Source organism: Podarcis gaigeae (genome assembly GCF_964106915.1).
Source record: "Podarcis gaigeae genome assembly, chromosome: 18".
Lineage (NCBI taxonomy): Eukaryota > Metazoa > Chordata > Lepidosauria > Squamata > Lacertidae > Podarcis > Podarcis gaigeae.
In genome coordinates, this window is record NC_139696.1 from 1,665,848 (window position 1) to 1,691,608 (window position 25,761).

Here is a 25,761-nt window from a genome sequence, read left to right on the forward strand (position 1 = left end):
TATCCCAGAAGCCAGAACAGCAAGAGGGATTGCTGCTTTCACTGTGCAGCGATCCCTCTTGCTGTTCTGGCTTCTGAGATTCAGAATATTTTTTTTCTTGTTTTCCTCCTCCAAAAACTAGGTGCGTCTTGTGGTCTGGTGCGTCTTATAGAGCGAAAAATACAGGTATTATTATTATTATTATTATTATTATTATTATTCCTTCATCAGAGTGGGTTTGGACCGGATGACCAACTTTACGATTCTAGGAGTCTACGAATCACGTCACGAACTCCCTTTTCCGGAAGCGGAAGGAATCTTACCAAAGTATGAAGTGTCCCTTCATAGCCTGGGGATAAGGCACCTTGTCCGCCAGCCCGGGGCCACTGCGAAGAACCTAGGGTAGAAGGGAAAAAAGAAAATTGGTGCCAGGGGCCCAGGACAAAACACGGAGGATGCTGGCGAGATTTCTTTCTTTCGTAAAACACTTAAAACTTTAAAAAGCAACCCCCAGGCCACTTGCGAAGACAGCAAAGCCACGACATTGTCGGTCAAAATAATAAATCAAAAGCCACAGTGTAAAATCATGCAAAAAGAAATAAATTTAATGGGGGGGGGGAGGAGATTAAAATGAACGCCAGCACCCAACAGGTCTGAACTTTTTGCCTGAGCAAAGTCCCCCTTCTAAAAAGCTATTACAGCGGTCCCTTGGTACTCAAACAACTTGGAACCCAAACACTGCAAACCCAGAAGGAAGTGTTCCGGTTTGCGAACTTTTTTCAGAAGCCGAACATGCTCCGTTTTGAGTGTTAGGCTTCCGATTTGAGTGCGGTCTGTCTGTTTTCGCTTTTTAATTTGCGTTTCTGTTTTTGCGGCTCTTTTTTTGTGACTGCGTGGAACCCAGTTCAGCTACTGGCGGACTGATTGCATGACTGCAGTACACTGTTTATTTTATGGATCGACAGACTCGTCAGATAGCGAAATCCATGCGCAATTGCAGTTTTAAGGGTTGTTTGTAAAAGCCTGGAATGGATTAATCCGTTTTGCACGACTTTCTATGGGAAAGCACACCTTGGTTTCGGAACGGACCTCCGGAACGGATTAAGTTTGAGGACCAAGGTACAACTGCAATAGCCTTTTTCTTTTTAAAAAGCCTGCTTCTGTTCTAGGGTTGCTACATAAACCCCCCCCCCCTGCAAAAATAAATAAATGCAAAAAGCTCACCTGTTATTCCCTGAGGGGAGCCCACCGGTGTAGATGGGTTCGAAGAGAAATTATTGCTAGAGTGATCTGGGGAGTAGATCTGAAAAAGGGGGAAACAAAATCAACAACAACAAAAAGGTTTTGTCTTCTTTCCAGGAGCCAGGCAAAGAATACGGGTTGAGCCCTTTTATTCCCCCCAAAAGGGAAAGCTTCTCTTAAAATTTTCGGGAAAGGGGCACTTACCGAAGCCAATGCTTTCCCAAGCGCATCTCCTGAACTTCCAGCAGTGGTTCCTCGGTTACCTGGCACAAGAGGAAAGGAGGAGGGTGAGGGAGGAGGAAAACGAGCGCGCACACGAAAGGAGAATTGACTGCAGAAATGTGGAGCCGAGGCAGCTGCTTCGATCAGGCCCAATTCATTTTAAATACTCAAGCAGGGATAGATTTATTCAGTGTTTTTTTTTTCCTGGGGGAATCCCCCTAATCGTTTTGTGAATCTCTGTACTTTTGTCCACTTACTGTATTTATTTCCCCCGATTTGAACTATAAAAGGGTGGTTTTCTTGAGTCAAAATGAGAGTACCCCCCAAGCATTTTTTTAAAGAGAACCGGATTTAGGAACACCTGTGTCACACAGGCTAAAAAGGGAGGTTGTTGAGGGAAAATAGGTCTTCTTGCGATAGGAAATAACTAAAGACGTTTCACAGTTGCAATTGATAATCGCCATCGTTATTAGGTTGTTGCACCGGTTGTCGAGCCAATGGAATATTATAGGGAGAGAAACGAAGGTTCGTAACCGAAAATGCAAAAATAAAAGCCGAGAAAAGAGAAGAAGAGAGAGATTAATAGCCACTGGGGTTTTGCAACAGGTTCATTGCAGGGTGAGGGAGATTAGCATGTCCTGCGTTTCCAGACCCTTCACCCGTGTGTGTGTGTGTGTGTGTGTTTTCTCACAACAGAGCCCCTGGCCTTTCCGAGCCTTGATCCGACCACGACGCCCCTTCCCGCCCCATTCCGAGTAATCCCCTCCTCCTCATGTTGTGCAACGAGTTTGCATTTCGCCCCATGATTGCTTCTTTATTTTCGGGTCTGTGTATGTGTGTGGAATTTGCACGTTCAGAGACAAGCACACTCCACCGTGCAAAAATAAAAACATGCATCACTCTCCCTGCAAAGACGCCGTCCGGTTACCCCGTAGCAAAGACAGGCGTGCTGAAAGCACAAATCATATTATATATACACCGTATTTTTCGTTTTATAAAATGTACTTTTCCCCTCCTAAAAAGTAAGGGGAAATGTGTATGTGCGTCTTATGGAGCGAATGCAGTTCGCGCAGCTTTCGCTGAAGACAGGAGAGGGGCTGAGCAGAGATGGAGAGAATATTTTTTTTCTTGTTCTCCTCCTCTAAAACGAGGTGCATCTTATGGCTGGGTGCGTGCATCTTATAGAGCGGAAAATACGGTATATAAAATAGACTTTCCGTTTTTCCTCCCGCTTTGCTGGAGAGGGAGAGAATATTTTTTTTTCTTGTTCTCCTCCTCTAAAACTAGGTGCGTCTTATCGCCGGGTGCGTCTTACAGAGCGAAAAATACGGTATGTAAAATAAACCTTCTGTTTCTCCTCCCACTTTGCTGGAGAGGGAGAGAATATTTTTTTTCTTGTTCTCCTCCTCTAAAACTAGGTGCATCTTATGGTCCGGTGCATCTTACAGAGCAAAAACTATGGTATATAAAATAAACCGGTTTCCAGTTCCTAAGCACAGGGAGGCTGCGTGCTTGTAGCCGCCGTACAAGAGGGAGGCATTAGTGTCGGACGGCCCCTAGACAGCGGCTTAGACCCAAACGCATCTATTTCCGTAGCACTAATGGCTTTCCGACACTCCCCAAGAGATTAACCTACATCCAGCAGGAAAGGATGAGAAAGGGAGGGGTGGGAGTGGGGGGGCGGAGTGCCGGCAGAAAGAAAAGGCCGGAAGAGGGGTGTGTTTTTTTGCACCTGAGACAGGTGACGGAAGGGAAATAAACCTGCGGGGAACCTAGGTTTATAATTGCCCCCCAAAAGATGTTAGATTGTTTTTCTGTGCCACAACTGCAGCTAGAATTTTGTTAGCCAAGAATTGGAAAACACAAGAAGTCCCAACAGTGGAGGAATGGCAGATGAGGATGATGGACTTTTCGGAGCTAGCCGACCTGACCGGAAGAGTCCGAGACCAGAAGGAGGAGGAGGACCAGAAGGAATGGATGAAATTCAAAGACTATTTATCCAAATATGCTAAGATAACTCAATTGGAAAAAACTTGCAAATATCAGATAAGCTTAGGATTTAAATATGCGATGTTAGAGAATAATATGTTTAAAGTCAAAATGGAAACAAAGAAAGATGTTAAGTGATTAAGTTAATTTTATGAGAAAATTGGTTTTGGAAAATGGTTACAGTGATATACACTGAAATTCAGCCAAGGGGATTGCTTAACAATGTAACTAAGATTGGATCAAGTACAGTTAAGATGTATGTATGTTTGTTTAATTTTTTTTGGAAAACCAATAACTTTTTTGGGGGAAAAACAAAACCTGTGGAGGACCCCCCCCCCCCGTGGTCCTTGAAAATAAACCGCCCCCTCCCCGATTCCTCGCGGTCATCGGGGCAGCCATGAAATTTGGTTTTCTGGTCGCGAGACTTGCCGGCGCACATTAGCAGTGCTAAGCAGGGTCCGGTCCGGTTTCGGATTGCATAGCTGTCAACTTTCCCCTTTTCTTGCGAGGAATCCTATTCAGAATAAGGGAATTTTGCTTTTAAAAGGGGAAAAGTTGACAGCTATGTTGGATGGTACCAGATGATATCCTGAGAGTCCCTTATCCTGACGCTATGATTCGACGGTAGGCGTCAGAAGGGATCTACGGAAGCGGTCCAACCAAAGCCAATTTTCTCTGTCCCACCCTGTGTCCCAAACGCATCATTGCGCCTAGAGGCTAATCTCCCCTCAGTAGAAAAATGGATCTGGCGCAGGACACTGAACTCTTGGCTTCACCTAAACTCAAATCCCCCCTGGTCTAAGATCCCAAAAGCGCCTGGTCTAAAATGGTCTATCAAAAACTTCACTCTTGTGGTTTATCACCACAACAGCTACTCACTTTGGGTTTTAGAAAAGCAAACAGACTAATTTGTCAGCGCCTAAATGATCTTGAGTGTTGGAACAACTTGGCCGCAATAAGGAAATTTTGCCCGTGGCATGAATATTTTCCTTCCCACTTCGACTCTCCGGCATCCTATCTGCATAACCGAGCAATTATAAAATATAGACGCACTTTGACTCTTGCAAGATTGAATGTCTTGCCCTCATCTGGACTCGAGGGACGATTCCAACAGACGCCACACGAAAAATGTGAGCGCCTCCAACTTTGGCCTGCAAATTTCTGGAACGCAATCCTCGATTATCAGCAACAAAAGGAAAAATGAAATAAAAAGGAAAAGGTTTGGATACGAACCCATGACACTCTCCGTTCCACTGATGGGGGGCGTGTGGCTGGAAACTCCGTACTGGTTGGAGGCCGAGGAAAAGCCCGAGACCGAAGGGAGTCCGCCGTTCACTTCTCCTGAATGCATGGGGTAATTCTGCAAGGGGACAAAGGAGTCGACTAGTAAAATTGCCCCAGAAGATTCCCAGACATTTTAGCTGCCATTCGATCATTTTCGTCAGGCTATAGCTGGGAAATTTTGTACGTACGGCCTCCTGGCGGTTCCCTCCCTGCGAGAAGTGAGGTTGCAGGGAAGCAGGCAGAGGGCCTTCTCGGTGGTGGCGCCCTCCCATCAGATGTCAAGGAAATAAACAACTACCAGACGTTTAGAAGACATCTGAAGGCAGCCCTGTTTAGGGAAGTTTTTAATGTTTGAAGTTTTATCACGTTTTTAATATTCTGTTGGGAGACGCCAGAAACCCAGCCAGATGGGTGGGGTAAAAATAATAAATTGTTATTATTATTATTAGTAAAGGTAAAGGGACCCCTGACCATTAGGTCCAGTTGTGGCCGACTCTGGGGTTGCGGCGCTCATCTCACTTTCCTGGCCGAGGGAGCCGGTGTACAGCTTCCGGGTCATGTGGCCAGCAGGACGAAGCCGCTTCTGGCGAACCAGAGCAGCGCACGGAAATGCCGTTTACCTTCCCGCCGGAGCGGTACCTATTTATCTACTTTGATGTGCTTTCGAACTGCTAGGTTGGCAGGAACAGGGACTGAGCAACGGGAGCTCACCCCGTAATTGCGGGGATTCGAACCGCCAACCTTCTGATCGGCAAGCCCTAGGCTCTGTGGTTTAACCCACAGCGCCACCCGCACCCCTATACCCCCCCCCATATCTGTGCCATTACCATCCTTTCGTGCTGATGAAGACTGCTGAAGTTGCCGGATTGCGGGAGAGGAGAGGATGACGCTCCCAGGATGGCCCCGTAATTAGACTGGCTGATGGAGGTTGAGGAATTCCACAAGTCCGCCGAGTTGTGAAGTCCATCTGCAAGACGAGGACAAAATAAAAGAGGGTTTCTTTTCTCCTCTCCGTTAAAAAAAATTAAACATTTATGCTTTTCAAATTTATACATTTCACTAATTTTGAAAAAATACATTGAATTTGGCATAACTCACTCTTGCCCCCTAGTGTTGCATTTGTATATTGCGCTTTGCAACATGTTTATAAAGCGTTTTACTTGCAGCTGTGTAGCTGAGTCCAGAAAGAAAGAGATAGATGATAGATAGAAAGAGACAGAGACACACACACAGAGAGAGAGAGGCAGAGAGAGGAAGAAATCCTCATTAAATGTTTGTTCCTCTTTTTCTCCATGAAAATGCTTTAAAAAAAAAGGTTTTGAAAATTACAGTGGTACCTGGGGTTAAGTACTTAATTCGTTCTGGAGGTCCGTACTTAACTGAAACTGTTCTTAACCTGAAGCACCACTTTAGCTAATGGGGCCTCCTGCTGCTGCCACGCCGCCAGAGCACGATTTCTGTTCTCATCCTGAAGCAAAGTTCTTAACCTGGGTTAGCGGAGTGTGTAACCTGAAGCGTATGTAACCTGAGGTACATTGAATTTGGCATAGTTTGCTTTCACCATCTAATGTCGCTTTTGTATTTTGTGCTCTGCAACACATTTAAAGTGTTTTCCTTGCAGCTGTGTAGCTGAGTCCAGAAAGAGAGAGAGAGAGAGAGAGAGAGAGAGAGAGAGAGAGAGAGAAAGAAAGAAAGAAAGAGACAGAGAAAGGAGGGAGAGAGAGGGAGAGGGAGAGGGAGAGGGAGAGAGAGAGAGAGAGAGAGAGAGAAAGAAAGAAAGAAAGAGAGAGACAGAGAAAGGAGGGAGAGAGAGAACGAGAAAGAAAGAGAGAGAGAGAAAGAAAGAAAGAAAGAAAGAGAGAGACAGAGAAAGGAGGGAGAGAGAGAACGAGAAAGAAAGAGAGAGAGAGAAAGAAAGAGAGAAAGAAAGAGAGAAAGAAAGAAAGAGAGAAAGAGAGAAAGAGAGAAAGAAAGAAAGAAAGAAAGAAAGAAGGAAGGAAAATTGTCTTTAGGGCAGATCTGGGGACCATCTGTGACCCTCCAGAGATGCTGTCGGGACTCCCAGAGCCCAGTAGGTCTTGAGGCCGAGGGCCACTTTGAGTTGCCGCCCCGTAACAACCCGAGGGCCACAAATGTCTCCCCCTCCTGGCCCCTCAGTCAGCCCCCCCCAACTCGGACCAGGCTCGAATCCCCATGCTCCGGAGGCCCGCCTCGCAGGGGGGTCGTACCTGGCATGTAAAAGGCTCCAGGGTAGACAGTGCTGGGGGCTTTGGACGGGGGGTAGCTGGCCGGTTCCCTGCTATAGTCGTCACCTGAGTTGGGTGGATATACCTGTGCAAAGAGAGAAAAGAAGTCGTCACCCATTTAATCCCCAGCCGGCAGCATCTGCGGAGTCGGTGCCGAGTGCGAATTCCGACCACCTCCGGAGGAACCAGTGATTCCAGGGCCAAGGAGTTTTCAAAGTTTTATTGTTATTATTATTATTATTATTATTAGTCCTCCCCCATTTTTCCCCCTAGAGGGCCAACCCAGCCCAATGAGCAGGGCATCAAGAACAATTTAAAAATTATTAATAATTGGTGGCTCGCGGACCTAATAATAATAATAATAATAATAATAATAATAATAATACGGCTGTTTACTTTTGTCGTTTTCCTATGTTGTGAAGGCTGAAATTCCTTCTTAAATCGCACCCAGGGTGTGTGTGTTTTTTTTTTGGGGGGGAAACCAATTGGGGGGGCCGCATTCAGAAATGACCGATTTTGAGACGATTTTGAAAACCCACAAAACCGAAACTGGCGTCAGAGTTTCAAAAGGAGAATTTAGGCCTCTGGGAAGATTTTCAGCCTCTTGTAAAATGACGCGGATCTTTCGCTCGCTTTGCATATATCACGGGGGGGGGGGAGTGGAGAGAACGGTTCGCCGCCCCCCTCTGCAAGTTTTGATGGTGACAATCTTGCACCCATGCTAAACAGCCTTTTTAAAAAAATGCTATTTTTTTTTAAAAAAAACCACCCAACTTGAATTTGCAGGGACCCAAAAACGAATAATAATAATAAACGATTCCAAAACCGTACACGCCCCCCCCTCCAAGTTTCGATGATGAGAATCCCATGCACCCATGCTAAACAGCCTTTAAAAAAATTGCTTTTTTTTTAAACCCACTCAACTCGAAGCGGACGGATTTGCAGGGAACCAGGAAAAAATAATAATAAATAATTCCAAAATCGTACATGCCCCCCCTTTCAAGTTTCGATGGCGAGAATCTTGCACCCATGATAAACAGCCTTTAAAAAAAATGCTTCTTTTTTTTTAAAAAAAAAACACCCAACTTGTGGGGGGGACAAATTTGAAGCGAACCAGGAACAAATAATAATAATAAACGATTCCAAAATCGTACACGCCCCCCCTCCAAGTTTCGATGTTGAGAATCCCATGCACCCATGCTAAACAGCCTTAATTTTTTAAAAAAATGCTTCTTCTTTTTTTAACCCCCCCCCCCCAAACTCAAGGGGGACGGATTTGCAGGGAACCAGGAACAAATAACAATAATAAACGATTCGAAAACCGTGTACAGACACACACACCTCCAAGTTTTTTTTTAAGGATCTTGCACCCATGCTAAACAGCCTTAAAAAATATGATAATAATCTTGCATTTTTATTTTTTTTAAACCACCCAATTCGAGGGGGATGGATTTGCAGGGAATAAAATAAAAATACAATCTCTCCCCCCCATTTCCCCCCCTGCAGCATGTTCTGTGTACTGGAGCGAGAGGTGCAGTGTTTTTTGGGTGGGGGGGTGAAGAGGGAGAAAAAAGAGAGGGGAGTCTGAGCGGGGGGGGGGGGGGGACCGTAGCCGTCTGCAAAGAATAAGAAACCCGGCAAATTGCCTTTTCCTATAATTTGATTACATAGCAGGAGCCGGGGAGCGGAGCAGGAATAATAGCTCCATACCATCTGCCAGGGCTTGGCAGGCTGCCAGATTTGCAGGCAGCTGCGCAGGGATGGGGGGGGGTGAGGAGGAGGAGGGGGGAGGCCCCCCAAAATAAAATAAAATAAAATAAGAGGGTGGAGGCAGCGGGAGAGAGAGAGAAAAGAGCAGCTTCAAAAACAGGGAGGTGCAAAAGGATAAAACCCCAATATAAGGGGAATCTGCAAACAGATATTTTTGTGCATGCAATGGCAATGTGTCGTCGTCCCCCCCCCCAAAAAAAAAAATTCTGCAAACTGAAGCAAGGATGATTCCTTTGCAGGGAGAATAAAATAACTATGCAGTTCTCGAATCGGAGAAAGGAGAATTCTTTGCAGGCTTGCCTTCTGCGGTCTTTTTGGGGGGTACCCCAATTGACAAAGTGCCCCCCCCCAAAATTCTGCAAACTGAAGCAAGGATGAATCCTTCCCAGGGAAAATAAAATAACTATGCGGTTCTCGAATCAGAGAAAGGAGAATTCTCGGCAGACTTGCCTTCTGATGTCTTTTTTGGGGGTACCCCAATTGGCAATGTGTGTCTCCCCAAAAAAATTCTGCAAACTGAAGCAATTATGATTCCTTCCCCACTTCCCAGGGAAAATAAAATAACTATGCAGTTCTCTAATCGGAGGAAAGAAGAATTTTCTGCTGCCATTGCCTTCTAATGTCTTTTTTTGGGGAGGGGGATAAGATTGGGGGGGCGGTTGCAGGGCTTGAGGGTTTCATTAAGCACCCCCCCAAAAAAATTTGCAAAATTCTGGACATATACCCCCTTCTCCATATCCAGAAAATAAAACAGAAAACTCAAGCAAAGAAGCGTAATAATACTACTAATAATAATAATAATAATGTATACCGCCCTATCGCTCTCAGGGCGGTTAGTGAGATAAAACCGCAACGTTAAAAACAGAAAATACGCCGTCGAAATAAAAACGAAAAACCCCAAATAAAAATAAAACACATTTCAAAGGGGACTTGGTAGAAGAGGAATGTTTTTGCCTGGCACCTAAATGGAGGGGCCAGGCGAATCTCCCTGGGGATAGCATTTTGCAAGAGGGAGCCACCACAAAAAAGGCCCTGCTCTCGAGTTGTCCCCATCCGGACCTCTCCTGGGGGAGGCACACAGAGAAAGGCATCTAAAAGAGATCTCAGGGTCTGGGATCCCTTGATCCAGAAAGGGATCCCCACTTCCCACCTTGGTCCCGATATAGAGCTTTAATTCCCGCCCCACCTTTCCCCGCCAGGTACCCTAATGTCTCCGGCCGGCCCTGCCCACCGCAAGGGCTTCCCTCTTGAACTCGCCGCGTTCCCAACGTTTGCAACCCGCCGGGCATTCGGTGACATCACAGAAGCCCGGCCAATGGGAGGCCCAGGCTGTTAGCGCCCCCCTCCCTTTGACGACACAGGGGGAAAACCACCCCCAGTTGTGGCTGCCTTTGCCAGAGAGTAAAACGGAAAAATGGCTTACCGAAGAGGGGAGTCCTGGAGGAACTTTCCGGACTTTTTTCGGCTGTCCGTCTGAATTTGGGGTGCGAAGTGGAAGAGGGGGGGGGAGGGGGAGAAGAGAGAATTTTTTTTTAAAAAGCGTTAGCAAACATAATTAAAGAGCCAGATTAGATTTCGTAGCGCCAGGAGTGTTATTCATTTTTATTTCCGTATTTTTCAGTCTATAAGACGTCCCTAAGACACCCCAATTTTGGGGGGACTCCGGTTTAAGAAAATGGGGGGAGATACTATCCGTGTATAAGGCAAGCCCAGATTTTGGACATTATTTTAGAGTTGGAAAAACACTGAAACGTACGGTATTTTATTTATTTGTTGAATTCACAGAGCGCCCCAAACCCACAGATCTCGGGGCGATTCACAAGCAGGTCTCGAAAGATTACAAAATGCATTTTGGGGTTTCAAAGGGGCTGAAAGTTGCTGCTGTAAATAATCTCGCCGACTTCTGTAGGAGTCAGAATATTGGGGTGTTTTTTTCCGGGGTGTGTGTGCGCTATGGGGTTGTTCTTTTTATTCTGATGGTGCAATTTTGCGGTTTTATATTCCGACTTCATTCTGCGAACCGCCCTTGAGACCCGCGGGCGGAGTATAAATTCAGTGAACAAGAATAGCCTCCGAGCCATGCACAAAGTCTGACGGATTTACTACGGGTGCAAGCCCAGAGGCCATGATCCGTTTCCAAAACGGTCCCCCGAGACGTTTCGCTCTTCCGGTTATGACCACGCAGCTCGCTATTTCGGGACGGGCTGGGGGTATTTTTAGTATTCCTGGTTTCAGTGCTGTAATCTTGAGGGTTTCATTCTCGAACTCAAGACCCGTAAGCTGCATTAAAGAGACTCCCCCCAAACATCTTGTTCTCACAGGTAGGGGCGCAACTACATGTCTCAATGGGAAGCCCCCCCTAAACTGCATATTGCTACCTGTGTACAGTGGGACCTTGGTTCCCAAATGCAGAAAACCCAGAAGTGAGCGTTCCGGTTTTCAAACGTTTTTCGGAAGCCAAACATCCGACGCGGCTGTCGGCTATTGTTTCCGGGGCGCCTGCACCAATCAGAAGCCGCACCTCGGTTTCCGAACATTTCAGAAGTCAAACGGACTTCCAGAACGGAAGTTTGGCGCTTTTGTTTTCGCTCTTTATTTTGCGATTTTGAGGCTTTTTCGGTTCATTTGTTTTTGTGGCTGGGCGGAACCCAGTTCAGCTACTGATTGATTGATTGATTGACTGATTGTGTGACTACAGAAATGGATAAAAGCCCCCCCCATCCAAACAATGACTATCATCAGTGCAGGCAAGAAAAAAAATTAATTTTAATCTTTATCATCTACAATACTGCCTTATTTATTTTATAATACAGTACATTGATTCTTGCTTTCATTTTATGGATCAATGGTCTCGTTAGATAGCAAAATTCACGTTAAATGGCTGTTTTAGGGGTTGTTTTTAAAAGTCTGGAACAGATTAATCCGTTTTGTGTTACTTTCTATGGGAAAGCAGCGCGCCTTGGTTTTGGAACGCTTTGGTTTTGGGACGGACTTCCGGAACGGATTAAGTTTGAGGACCAAGGGACCACTGTATCCCCGCAGCTTGAATTTACAATGGTTATCCCTTCCACGAAACCTCAAATGCCAAAATGCGAAACCAGCACCCAGCCCTGAGAATTCAGAACAGGGAGTCGCACAGAGACACGGCAGCCTCAGGTGGATAATAATAATAATAATAATAATAATAATAATAATAATAATAATTTATAGCCCGCCCATCTGGCTGGGTTTCCCCAGCCACTCTGGGCGGCTTACAACAAAACACTAAAATACAATAACCTATTAAGCATTAAAAGCTTCCCTAAACAGGGTTGCCTTCAGATGTCTTCTAAAAGTCTGGTAGTTGTTTTCTCCTTGACATCTGCTGGGAGGGCGTTCCACAGGGCGGGCGCCACCACCAAGAAGGCCCTCTGCCTGGTCTCCTGTAACAGCGTTTCTCGCAGTGAAGGAACTGTCAGAAGGTGCTCGGGAGATGGACCCAGGTGTCTGGGCTGAACAATGGGGGTGGAGACACACCTTCAGGTCTACTGGGCCATTTAGGACTTTAAAGAACAGCACCAACACTTTGAATTGTGCTCGGAAACGTCCTGAGAGCCAGTGTAGGTCTTTCAGGACCAGTGTTATATGGTCTCGGCGGCCGGATAGGAGCTCCGGCATCCGGGAATGTTTTAAATTTCCTTTTTTTTTTTTTTTTTGGCACAACCCCCTTTGGGAGATGGGTCCCCAAAAGCTCGGTGCTAAGACCCCGTAGGCCGGAGGGGGCTGGGGGGGGGAGAGAGAGAGGCATTTTACGGAGTGAACCTGCTCTCCGCCAAAGCAGGTGGATTTCATTAGTTCCAAGGCGGGGGGATGAAAGCGAAACACGGTGGGAGGAAAAGGGGCAGGAAATTGTGCAGGAGGGAGACCGTTGCGGGGAGGGGGGTGTGCGGTGTTGCACAGGCAGAGCGGCCCCACGCCCCTTTCCAGACAGGGAATGTTCATGGGATTTTATTATTTTATTTTGCCTCTTTGCTGGGGGGGCTGGGAGAGGAGGCAGGAAGAAAGGATAATAGGGCATTTTGGAAGAAAATGTGTCTTTGCTGGGGAGGGGAGAACAGGCAGAAAAAGGATAGTTTTTTGGGCATTTTGCAAGAAAATGCGTCTTCGCTGGGGAGGGAGGAGCAGGCAGAAAAAGGATATGTTTTGGGGAATTTTGCAAGAAAATGCGTCTTTGCTGGGGAGGGGAGAATAGGCAGAAAAAGCTAGGTTTTGGGCATTTTGCAAGAAAATGCATCTTCGCTGGGGAGGGAAGGACAGGCAGAAAATAGCAAAAGGCTGCTGCCAGCCAGAGCTGGATGAAGCGATGTTTCGACTCGGTGCAAGATGCCTGCGCTTGCCAACTTCTGGAGAATCTCGGTTGTGTTTTTATTTCCGGGACGGCAGGTTTCTAGACCTCATTGTGCAGAGAAAACGGACTGAAAAGGGCGGCTATTGAAGGCTTGATTTATTTGGGGGTGGGGTATTGTCTGCTTCCTTGACTACTGCCGCCCCGAAATAAAGTAGAATAACTTAGGCAAGGTTTAAAAAAAGGGGGGAGAATGAAGCTTGCTTCCCCCCCCCTTTTTTGCACATGGCTGAGTTCTCCAGCAAGCCTCCATTCCAGAGATTCCTTTCCCGCAATGAATGCCAGATGTCTGGAAGCAGAGCAGAGCGTTTCCTGTACGCACCTCTCTCTCTACTCTGCCCCGTAATAAATGGGGGGGGGGATAAATGAAGAGCTGGGGTGGGGAAAGGAGAGCTTCTGCCAGTCCGTGCTGGCAATATTCAGCTACAAGGGCCAGTATACAGGTCTGATTCCCGGGATCTCTAAGCAGGGTGGAAAAAGAGAGGTGCTGCCAGCCCGTGCAGACAATATTCAGCTACAAGGGCCAATGTACAGGTCTGATTCCCGGCCTCTCTAAGCAGGGTGGGAAAGGAGGGCTGCTGCCAGTCCGTGCAGGCAATATTCAGCTACAAGGGCCAATGTAAATGTCTGATCCCTGGTATCTCTAAGCAGGGTGGGAAAGGAGAGATTCTGCCAGCCCGTGCAGGCAATATTCAGCTACATCGGCCAATGAACAGGTCTGATCCCTGGTATCTCTAAGCAGGGTGGGAAAGGAGGGCTGCTGCTGACCCGTGCAGGCAATATTCACCTAGATGGGACAATGAACAGGTCTGATTCCTGGTATCTCTAAGCAGGGTGGGAAAGGAGGGATGCTGCCAGCCCGTGCAGGCAATATTCAGCTACATCGGCCAATGAACAGGTCTGATCCCTGGTATGTCTAAGCAGGGTGGGAAAGGAGGGATGCTGCTGACCCGTGCAGGCAATATTCAGCTAGATGGGCCAATGAACAGGTCTGATTCCTGGCCTCTCCAAGCAGGGTGGGAAAGGAGAGATGCTGCCAGCCCGTGCACGTACCTATGCTGCTGTCTGCCCCTCTCCGGCGAGGGTTGTTGGCGTACGGGTAATATTGCGAGCTGCCCTTCACCCCTGTTGGCGACAATGCGCTGGGGCTCGAAATCCCCATTTCGCCGGGCAGGAAGCCGGGCTGCGGGTACGAGAGAGAGAGGAAGACAACAACGTCCGTGAAAAAGAGGGGAGAATAATAATAATAATAATAATAATAATAATAATAATAATAATAATAATAATTTATTACTTCCCCAGCCACTCTGAGCAGCTTCCGACAGAATATTAAAATACAGTAATACACCAAACATTAAAAGCTTCCCTAAACAGGGCTGCCTTTAGACGTCTTCTAAAAGTTGGTAGTTGTTTTTCTCTTTGACATCTGCTGGGAGGGCATTCCACAGGGAGGGCGCCACCACCGAGAAGGCCCTCTGCCTGGTTCCCTGTAACCTTACTTCTTGCAGGGAGGGAACCGCCAGAAGGCCCTCGGGAGATGGACCCCGGTGTCTGGGGTGGAGACGCTCCTTCAGGGATACTGGGCCAAGGCCATTTAGGGCTTTCAAGGTCATCACCAACACTTTGAATTGTGCTCAGAAACATACTGGGAACCAATGTAAGTCTTTCAAGACCAGTGTTATGTGGTTTCCACTCCCAGTCCGCAGTCTGGCTGCTGAATTCTGGATTAGTTGCAGTTTCCGGGTCACTTTCAAAGGTAGCCCCACGTAGAGCGCATGGCAGTAGTCCAAGCGGGAGATAACCAGAGCATGCACCACTCTGGCCAGACAGTCCTCAGGCAGGTAGGGTCTCAGCCTACGTACCAGATGGAGCTGCCCTGGACACAGAACTGACCTGCGCCTCCATAGACAGCTGTGAGTCCAAAATGACTCCCAGGCTGCGCACCTGGTCTTTCGGGGTCACAGTTGTGGCCTGGTTGTGGGTGGGAGAGAAGCAGCCAGGCAGCATATGCCGTTGTGCGACCCACGGCTCGGCTTCAGAGAAGGCCGTGTGTTTCGGCTTCCCCCTGAAACCATGAGGTCTAGCGCCTTTGGGGAGAAGCGGAAAGTCGCTCTCAGTGCAGAGCTATAGGGGCAGCTTTGCTGCTGCTGCATTCGGATCCTGCCCCCATCTTCACTCCCCCTCCCCACGCCTCCTCCCTGCAAACAACTCCCCCCCAAACCCCACATAGAAAAGCAGAACATTAAAACCCGCCAGTGGCATTTATGCTCCTCCGCTTTTAAAAATTAAATTGCACCGAGGAGCCAGTCCCCACGCAGCTGTTTCGGAAATGCAACGTTGGGGGAAACCGCTGCGGGTTTTTAAGCAGCGTCTTGGTTGGAGGGGAGAGAGAGTACAGGATTGCAGAGTCGGGAAGGGTCCTACAGAGGTCATACAGCCCAACCCGCTGCTTTCTCGACGAAAGCATCTAAAAAGGAGCAAGGAAATCTGATTTCTCGGGTGCAAAAAATGAAGGTGCAAAGGCCTCTCGGAGTTGGGAGTTTTCTCCGCAAACCGCTGGGGGTCTCGTAGCCGAACGAAACCTCCACATTCTGCAGCAGTCTATCTGCATAAATACCCATGAATACCCGAGCTTTTGTGCCATTTGCTGGTGGGTTCTGGGAGACTAAACGCCTGCCAATATCTGTACCGGCAAAACCCCGAACAGCAAAAGGAGATAATAGATAAGTTAAAGAAGTTTTTGCTCACCTGGTTCAGAGCCGGCATGTCTCTTCCGAACGGGTAAGCGCCTCTTTCTGTGCCTTTCCCTAGAGAAAAGAAGAAGAGGGAAGAAAAAAAGAGGCTATGAGCACCCAAAACTGGGGGGTTGGATTGCATGACCTCTGGGGTTCCCATTCCAACTTTTATTTTTGAGGACAGAGCAAAGAATTGAGGGTGAACAGGCCGGGGAGCATCTGAGCTCAGGTTTTCAAGCAAAGCTTAAAATTATTATTATTATTATTATTATTATTATTATTATTATGCCACCCTTTACCCAAAACGTTAAAACCTCCCAAATGAATGCACAGATCAGGGCGAAATCCTGCTGTTCCGGAGTCCGCACTCCTCTGCATTTTGAGAAATGCATTCTGCCGAATTTTTGGAGAGGCGTCCGGGCGAGACAAAAGGAGGTGTTGAAAAACTCATTTTGCGATGAAATTGGGACTTAAAAATATACATTTCCGTATGGGTTTTTGGAAAGGAAAAAAGGAAACACAGATTAATGTGGAAATGGGACAGGATGTAGTTGATTATGATAACAACAACAACTTGAGATCTAAAGGCCTGGGGTGTACAGGGAGGAGGAAATGGTGGGTTCTCCCCCCAATTTTCCCATTTCCTCCAGTTTTCCAAAAACAAATAACGTGTGGGGGGGGGTGGAGACAAGAAAAAATAGAGGGGGACGTAAAGGGCCTTCTTGGTGGTGGCGCCCACCCTATGGAAGGCCCTCTACGTCCCCCTCTATTTTTTTCCTGCCCCCCTCCGTTATTTGTTTTCGGAAAACTGGAGGAAACAGGAAAATTGGGGGGACAACCCCACCATTTCCCCCTCCCTGTACACCCCAGGCCTTTATTTCTTGAGCTATGTCAGACGAAGAGGACAGCCTTACGAAACAGGACTGCCTTTTGTCCAGACGTATGGCAAGAAGGGTGTTATTTTTCCCCCTTCCAAAAATGCCTTCAGGCGTCTCCTAAAAGTTGCATGGTTCTTGACATCTGGTGGGAGGGTGTTCCACAGGCCGGGCGCCACCACCGAGAAGGCCCTCTGCCTGGTTCCCTGCAACCTCGCTTCTCGCAGGGAGGGAAGACCCTGGGGAGAGGGACCCAGGTGTCTGGGATGGGGACAAAGGGATGAGGCCGTTTAGGGCTTTCAAGGTCAGCACCAACACTTTGAATTGTGCCCGGAAACGTCCTGGGAGCCAATGTAGGTCTTTCAGGACTGGTGTTATGTGGTCTCCACTCACAGACCCCAGTCTAGCTGCCACATTCTGGATTAGTTGCAGTTTCCGGGTCACCTTCCAAGGTAGCCCCACGGAGAGCGCATGGCAGTAGTCCAAGCAGGAGATAACCACAATGATAATAATATAGGATAGAGAGAGTTGTGTGTCAAAATAATTCCTGTCTAGAGGGAGGGCGCCACCCCTGAGAAGGCCCTCTGCCTGGTTCCCTGTAACCTCGCTTCTCGCAGGGAGGGAACCACCAGAAGACCCTCGGGAGAGGGACCCCGGTGTCCGGGCTGGACGATGGGGGTGGAGACGCTCCTTCAGGGATACTGGGCCGTTTAGGGCTTTCAAGGTCAGCACCAACCATTTGAATTGTGCCCGGAAACGTCCTGGGAGCCAATGTAGGTCTTTCAGGACCGCTGTTATGTGGTCTCCACTCCCAGTCCCCAGTTTGGCTGCCGCATTCTGGATTAGTTGCAGTTTCCGGGTCACCTTCTAAGGAAAGCGCATGGCAAGATTTGCTGTCATGCACCCTCAAACAGCCTTTCCTGGTTCCAGTTTGAAGGAGAGGAAGAGCTGGGAATTATCCTGGCGTCTAACAAACAAGTAAACTGGCAAAAATGTATAAATTATCGCTTAGGGCTGAGGTACGGCCGTAATTCCCCAGACGTAGGCAGGATCCGTCCGCCAAAAATGGCGTCTGGGCGGAATTCTTCCGAAAAGCGGCTAAAATGTCCCAGGGGGAAACCCGGTAATAGGGCATTCCCTTATCGGAATTGCTGACTTTTATTTTTTGGCAATGTCCCTTAAAAAAAGGTGTGTGTGTATGTAAAAAACTTTCCATTTTTCTTTTGGAGATTTTGCAAAAAACCCCACACAAACAAATGTCGAAATACAGCCACCCTACGCTTTTCCTGACGCCCACATTCCCCGACTCTCTGGAGAAGCTTAGCGTTAAGTCAGCAAGAGGTCGCGGGGTTGCAGGGCAAAATCTTTTAACTGACCTAATTCCCCCCCGCCTCTGTCAAAGCGGTTTAGGAGCTAAATTTGCCACGCGGAGGACGGCCTCTCGCAGGGCCCCCCTGATTTCTCCCTCCACTCCGTGCAAAAAAAAAAAAAGAATGCCGCCGGTTTCGTCACCAGATCTTGGGCCTAAATCGCCTCTGCCTGTGAGAGAGCCGCGAGTTTTTCCCTTATTTATTTTCTCGCACACATACACACGCACCAGGGTTAAGCCTAAACCATGGTTAAGAAAAGCAGGTGCAAAACTCAGAGCTGACGCATTTGCCCGGAGTCCCAGGGACCAGAATGAAAAGTGTCTGAACATCTATTACATTACAACAACAACCAGGGTTAACGCTAAACCGTGGTTAAGAAAAGCAGGTGGAAAGCCCAGAGCTGAGGCATTTTCTCAGGGTCCCAGGGACCAGAATGAAAAATGTCTGAACATCTCTCTCTCTCTCTCTCTCTCTCTCTCTCTCTCTCTCTCAAAGCTAAACCATGGTTAAGAAAAGCAGGTGCAAAAATCCAAAGCTAAACCGCGGTTCAGAAAAGCAGGCACAAAACCCAGAGCTGACGCATTTGCTCAGGGTCCCAGGGACCAGAATGAAAAATGTCTGAACATCGCTCTCTCTCTCTCTCTCTCTCTCTCTCTCTCTCAAAGCTAAACCATGGTTAAGAAAAGCAGGTGCAAAAATCCAAAGCTAAACCATGGTTCAGAAAAGCAGGTGGAAAGCCCAGAGCTGACGCATTTGCTCAGGGTCCCAGGGACCAGAATGAAAAATGTCTGAACATCGCTCTCTCTCTCTCTCTCTCTCTCTCTCTCTCTCTCTCTCTCTAAGCTAAACCATGGTTTTAAAAAGCAGGTGCAAAAATCCAAAGCTAAACCGCGGTTCAGAAAAGCAGGCACAAAACCCAGAGCTGAGGCATTTTCTCAGGGTCCCAGGGACCAGAATGAAAAATGTCTGGACATCGCTCGCTCTCTCTCTCTCTCTCAAAGCTAAACCATGGTTAAGAAAAGCAGGTGCAAAAATCCAAAGCTAAACCACGGTTCAGAAAAGCAGGTGGAAAGCCCAGAGCTGACGCATTTGCTCAGGGTCCCAGGGACCAGAATGAAAAATGTCTGAACATCGCTCTCTCTCTCTCTCTTTCTCTCTCTCTCTCCTCTCCCAGCTAAACCATGGTTAAGAAAAGCAGGTGCAAAAATCCAAAGCTAAACCACGGTTCAGAAAAGCAGGTGGAAAGCCCAGAGCTGACGCATTTGCTCAGGGTCCCAGGGACCAGAATGAAAAATGTCTGGACATCTCTCTCTCTCTCTCTCTCTCTCTCTCTCTCTCTCTCTCTCTCTCCTCTCCCAGCTAAACCATGGTTAAGAAAAGCAGGCGCAAAAATCCAAAGCTAAACCGCGGTTCAGAAAAGCAGGCCCAAAACCCAGAGCTGACGCATTTGCCCAGGGTCCAGACTGAGAAATGTCTGAACATCGCTCTCTCTCTCCACCAGCTAAACCATGGTTAAGAAAAGAAGGCGCAAAACCTAGAACTGATACATTTTCTCAGGGTCCCAGGGACCAGAATGGAAAATGTCCGGATCATCTGAATATCTATTTTTTAAAACCAAACCAGGGTTAACGCTAAACCGCGGTTAAGAAAAGTAGGTGCAAAACCCACAGCCGACACGTTTGCCCAAGGTTCCAGGAACCAGAACGGAAAATGTCTGGATCCCATAATTCCGGCGCGTCCAACAGATAGACCTTGATCTACTGGTAGATCACGGGAGGTCTATGGCAGATTGCTAGTCGATAACTGGCTCTCCTCAAGCGCAACAACTTTAACCCCTAAAAACAGGGTTTTCCTTGCTAAAAAAAGCTCAGCAACTGTGACCCCTGAACCCCCAGATCACTGCCAGTTTTGAACTCTGTGAGTAGATCGCGGTCTCTTAAGAATTGGCCAACACTGCAATAACTGTATTAAAAATGCAATTTTTTTTGGGGGGGGGGGAGCGGCAAGAGAGGAAGGAGGCGAGATAAGGTGGAAGAGATTAAAGGCGGCGATTGGCGTGGTGGGGGAGGCCGTGTGTGTGTGTGTGTCTTGGTCAGCCTGAACCGATTAAAAACATTGTCCAATACGGTAGCGGATCACAACGCCAACTAGATTAGCAGGCCGGGTCTTTTCGGAAAAGGAGTTAATTGCTAGAAATAACGATCCGCCCAGGGCTTATCGGCTCCCAGACTAGTTAACCGCTATTCTCAACCCCCCCACCCAATAAAATAAAACCCCAAACCCGCCGATTCGTTTGCGGGTATGCAATTTTGCAAAAGGGATGAATGGAGATTTGATTGGCATCTATTTATTTATCGGCACGGGTGAATTAACAGACACCCCCCCCCGGCCTTCCCTCTTTCTCTCCCCCCCCCCAAAACACCCGGATTTGCAGGGATTAGCAGGGTCTCAGACTCAAGGGGGGCGTTTCGGAAGAGGGGAAGGGTAGGGTGCAAACTGTTGTGGCCGGTCAAAGATGGACAAAGGTGGCTTCCCCAAAAAAATTCACTTTGGGGTTCCCCATTAGGGCGGTTCATAAAAAATTGTGGGGTTTTTTTTTATATTAAACGCCTGCTCCAAAGGTCTTATTTTACTACACTAGGGATTATATAGATACATCTGAAATTTCATGCATATCGGTTAATATCTTGACCCCCCCTCCACTGAACTGAAATTTTGGCCTTCACGACATAGGAAAACAGTCAAGTAAACATCTATTTTTGCGGAGGGGGGTCAAGATATTAACTGATATGCATGGAAATTTCAGATATAGCTATATAATCCCTAGGGTAGTAAGAGAAGACCTTTGGAGCAGGCATTTTCAATCAAAAAGTTTTTTGTGAACCGCCCTATTAAAGTAATTAAATTAAATTTTATTATTATTGAATTGATCTTGGAATGAATTGAATTTAGAATGTATGTTTGTATGCTTGTATATTTGTAACATATGTGTATTAATCCTGAATTATTTTAACAATAAAAATTTTTAAAATAAAAAAAAAGAATTTATTTCAATTAATTGATTATGATTTTATGTTATTTTTACCATTGTTAGCCGCTCTGAGCCCGGCTTCAGCTGGGGAGGGCGGGATATAAATAAAATTTTATTATTATTTTATTATTCCCCATCTTTGTGGATCCCACGCATGTGGTTTAGAGGTTAGGGCGGCAGACTAGGGCGCGGGTTCGAATCCCCAAACTTAAGCCGTCCGGCCGCAGCCCTCCCGGCTCTGTGTGCGAAAGCAGCTGCCCCTGTACCGAAAAAGCTCGTTCCGGCACTCGGCACATGCTCAGAGGTGCCCTTGTTCTCCTGTCCCATACACAAAATGAAATGCAGAACCGACCCAGCAAGCCTGAAGCGACCTCCCTCTGCAACCCCGAACACAGAAAGCTAGCTCTGGCCTGTGATGCTCGCTGTACCAAATGTCCCATTGACTTTAGTGGTGTCCGCACGGGCTGGCAGCAGCTACTGCTCCGAAAAATAAAGCAAATTTGGGACACCCCAGTGGACATCTAGCCCACCCCGCATCGCGATGCACCTCCGCCGAGAAATTTGGGAACAGGAAGGTTTTCCCCACCAACGCAGCGGCTCTCACCTACGATCCCAGACCCCAGGAATGATGACGAAGATAGGTTATTATGGGATGGGAGTTCTCTGTGCTCGCCGTAGTGGGAGCCCTCGCCGTAGCCCTGCTGGAAGAAAAGGAGAAAGAAAATATTGTAGGAGCGGGTCCTTAAAAAACAAAAGCGACAGGGTGGGTAAAAATCAATGATTGAAAAAATAAATAAATCGGATTTTAAAAAAATAAATAAATCAGATTTTTAAAATAAAATGCTTTTTTTTTGGGGGGGGGGAAATCTTTTGAAAGATTTTCTGTTTAAGTTGCATTATAGTCCATCAGGAAATAAGGGTTTGTTTTAAGCTTTTCATGCGTGCTGAAACTTTAAGTTTATTAATATTGTTTTCATTCTAAGGTATAATCATTTAACCACATCAGTTAACAAACATATGCTACAAAGTTATCGTTTTAGTTAAATAAATTGTCCAAATTGTTATTCACAAAACAATGATTTTTCTCTTGATAAAGTACAGCAGAAAAAGTCGTCCTAATATACACAGTTACCTTATTAAACCTCGCCATAATTTCATAATTATCTGCCTTCTGTATTGCTAATCATATCACCAAATCACAAAATTTTTGCTATAACTGTAAAAACTACTCTGGAAATTTATTATTCCAAAAATGAAACCTCCATCTGGTTGTCAGTATTAAGAGTAGACAAGCAAGGCTGAGTCTTTCTGTAAATTTTTTTTTATTTATATCAAGTCTTACTGACTAGTGATTTGACCTGTTCTTTCTATTCTCTTTATATTGTATTGTTGTTTTATTACTATGGCTGACGCAAATAAAGATTCATTCAATCAATTGCATGCACCCCTATTTGCAACCCCCCAAAAAATGATTCTCAAAAGGCAAGAGATTATTAATATTTTTTGCTCTATTTCAAAGTGGTTTTTTCTAATTATCCTTACCCTGACTTGGTCAAATGTGGAGTTATTCTGATCTCCTGCTGTCCAGGACCCAGAGGCCGGCCGCTCGTCCAAACCTGCTGGAGAAGGGGGGAGGGAAATAAAAATTAAACAAGCCCAGGAAATTATTCTTATTCTTATTTAAAGGAATCAGCTTTGATAAGCAGTCCCATCATACAAACAGCGTTCTCCTGAAGCTAAAACCCCTTTGCTTCCACAAACAGAGCAATATTTGGATGTTTAAGAGAGAATAAAGAGACTTTTTCCTGTTTTGCAATGTTCCCATGCAGGGATACTCAGCTTCAGAGCAGAACTGGATGATAGATTTTTAAATTCCATCATGGGATGGAATTGCATGCAGAAAGTCAGGGTGGGGAAAAGGTTCTATTTTGCGTTCAAACGACAGAAAAGAGGGGAGAGGCGGGGTGGGGAGAACGGAGAACTTCCCAACTTTAGTTAAATCCATATTATTTTCAGTAGCCGTCTGAAAAAACAACACCCGAAACAAAATATTGGAGGGGGGGGTTGTCCCACACTTAATTTGGTTAAATTGAATTATTTTCCCGAATTGTTATGGTACCAGTGGTTTCGTATTCCCCCAGAAACAGACTCTTTTGGCCCACGCCCTGGGCTGCTAGCTTTCTGCTTGCAGGGAGTCAAAGCAAAACAGCCCTCCTCAACTTGCCCAGCTGGGGAGCGCAACCCGACGGGCAGAGGCGAGGGGGCTGAATGGGCAGAGCACGTGCGCCGGGTTCGAATCCCGGCGCATCCAGATCGGGGAGAGAATGTCCGCGGCCTGAAAGGTGGGAGAGATGCTGCCAGCCTGTGTAGGCAACACTGCCCTGGAGGGACACAACGGTCTAACAGGGCAGTTTCCTACAGATGGGCCCGTTTTATGGTGTTACAGTGGTACCTTGGTTCTCAAACGCCTTGGTTCTCAAATGCTGAAAACCCAGAAATAAGTGCTTTGGTTTTCGAACGTTTTTCGGAAGCCGGACGTCTGACACGGCTGTCGGCTATTGTTTCCGGGGCGCCCGCGCCAATCAGAAGCCGCACCTCAGTTTCCGAACATTTCGGAAGTCAAACGGACTTCCAGAATGGATTAAATTTGGCGCTTTTGTTTTTGCTATTTATTTTGCGCTTTTGTTTCTGAGGCTTTTTCGGTTCATTTGGTTTTTGTGACTGTGCGGAACCCAGTTCAGCTACTGATTGATTGATTGATTGATTGCAAAAATGGATTTAAAAAAAACCACCCAAGCAATGGCCGTCATCAGTGCAGGTGAAGAAAAAAAAAAGCGATTTTAATTTTTACCATCTCCAATATTGCCTTATTATATAGTACAGCGCATTGATTCTTGCTTTCATTTTATTGATAAATGGTGTTGTTAGATAGTATATTTCATGTTCAATCGCTGTTTTAGGGGTTGTTTTTAAAAATCGATCCGTTTTGCATGACTTTAAGCGCTACCTTGGTTTTGGGACGCTTTGGTTTTGGAACGGGATTTCCGGAACGGATTAAGTTTGAGAACCAAGGTATCGCACTGTGCATGCAAAGGTCTTTGATGCACGCCCCCGACGCGAGTGTGCAAGGCTACGTGTGCAAAAGTGCAACACCGTAATCACACACAAAAACACCCCATTGTGTGAATCGTTTCCCGCCCCCCCCTTTCCATCTTATTATTATGTGAATCGCAGCCTTCCCATCTCCCCTCACTGTTCATTTAACCAGAAACTTCTTTCAAAATTGCAAGGCTTCCATTCCACAGCCTTTTGTGTTAATCATTTCCCTGGAGAATCGGTGTTTAATTGCTGTCTAATTTGCATAATTATGCATATTAATCTCCACGCCTAATGAATATTCATAACCCTCATTTAGATTTTGTTTCCTAATCAAAAAATAAAAAATAAAAAATACCCCGCTCCTCCTTTTCCCCCCAATCCCTGCTCTCTCCAATGTGATTACTTTGCGGAATCGCGGTGGCGGAAAAAAATGTTAATGCGACTTGGGATAGTGGTTTTTTTTCGGAGGGGCGAGCTGTGCATTCCTGTCGCCCTCGACAATAACTTTTGCTCTGAAAAATGTGCCATTTACTCCCTCCCACACCCTGGTGACCACCCCTTTTTTGACGCTCCGTTCTAGAAGAGTTTAATCTGCGTCGGCCGAAAACGTGAAATTGACAAAACCCGCTAATAAAAAGCAGGATTTGTGAGCCGTAGAAAAGCTTCTATACAGCCGGGTCAATGGACAGGGTCCTCTGCCCGCAAGGAGCTTACAGATCCTACATGCCGACACAGAGGACCAGTTAAAGGAGTAGGTCAAATGATAGAATCATGGAACTGTGAAAGGGAACCCCAGCGGTCATCTGTTCCAACCCCCTGGCAATGCAGGAATCTAAAGCATCCAGGATAGAGGGCCATTCAAACCTAAAATCCTTCGAGGAAGTAGAGTCCGCCACCGGGTGTCAGAACAGCTCTGACTGCCAGAAAGCTTTTCCAGATGTTGAGTTGGAATCTCCCTTCTCATCGCTCGAAGCCACGAGTTCGAGTCCTACCCTCGGGAGCCGGAGGAAACAAGCTTGCTTCCTCTTCTATGTGGCAGCCGTGAAGGTGGCAACCCTATCTCCTCTTTTCCAGGCTAAATATCCCCAGCTCCTTCAACCGTTCCTCATCAGGATCGGTTTCCAGACCTTTGATCATCTCAGTCTCCCTCCTCTGCCCACTTTCCAGCTTGTCAACATCCATCTTAAATTGTGCTGCCCAGAACTGGAAGCTGTGGTCTGACCAAGGCAGAATAGAGCGGGAATAGTAATTCTGCTTAAAAAGCAGAGACATCACCTTGCCAACAAAGGTCTATATAGTTCAAGCTCTGGTTTTCCCAGTAGTGATGTATGGAAGGGAGAGCTGGACCATCAAGAAGGCTGATCGCCGAAGAATGGATGCTTTTGAATTCTGGTGCTGGAGGAGACTCTTGAGAGTCCCATGGACTGCAAGAAGATCAAATGTATCCATTTGGAAGGAAATCAGCCCTGAGTGATCACTGGAAGGACAGATCCTGAAGCTGTGGCTCCAAGACTTTGGTCACCTCATGAGTAGAG

At 46.8% G+C, this 25,761-nt stretch overlaps 1 protein-coding gene and 1 long non-coding RNA gene across 12 annotated transcripts in view; both read right to left on the bottom strand.

Moving 5' to 3' along the window:
* TCF3 (transcription factor 3) overlaps nt 1–25,761 on the bottom strand; it is an 89,725-nt gene that overhangs the window by 21,059 nt on the left and 42,905 nt on the right. For 5 of the 11 annotated variants that reach the window (XM_083720399.1, XM_083720398.1, XM_083720404.1 and 2 more), the window contains exons 4-14: nt 22,670–22,746; nt 21,732–21,828; nt 15,865–15,923; nt 14,170–14,299; nt 10,156–10,205; nt 6,945–7,047; nt 5,544–5,683; nt 4,666–4,792; nt 1,426–1,484; nt 1,204–1,282; nt 303–376 (exon numbers count right to left, since the gene is read on the bottom strand). In XM_083720399.1, the coding sequence (XP_083576525.1) occupies nt 303–376; nt 1,204–1,282; nt 1,426–1,484; nt 4,666–4,792; nt 5,544–5,683; nt 6,945–7,047; nt 10,156–10,205; nt 14,170–14,299; nt 15,865–15,923; nt 21,732–21,828; nt 22,670–22,746 (995 nt within the window). The remainder of the gene's footprint in view (nt 1–302; nt 377–1,203; nt 1,283–1,425; nt 1,485–4,665; nt 4,793–5,543; nt 5,684–6,944; nt 7,048–10,155; nt 10,206–14,169; nt 14,300–15,864; nt 15,924–21,731; nt 21,829–22,669; nt 22,747–25,761) is intronic. The other 6 variants (XM_083720407.1, XM_083720402.1, XM_083720406.1 and 3 more) reach the window with 3 other exon arrangements.
* Nucleotides 18,558–19,548, bottom strand: LOC310835917. Its single transcript, XR_014559794.1, has 2 exons — nt 19,069–19,548; nt 18,558–18,894 (listed from the first exon to the last, which is right to left on the bottom strand). It is a non-coding gene; the product is annotated as an uncharacterized lncRNA (long non-coding RNA).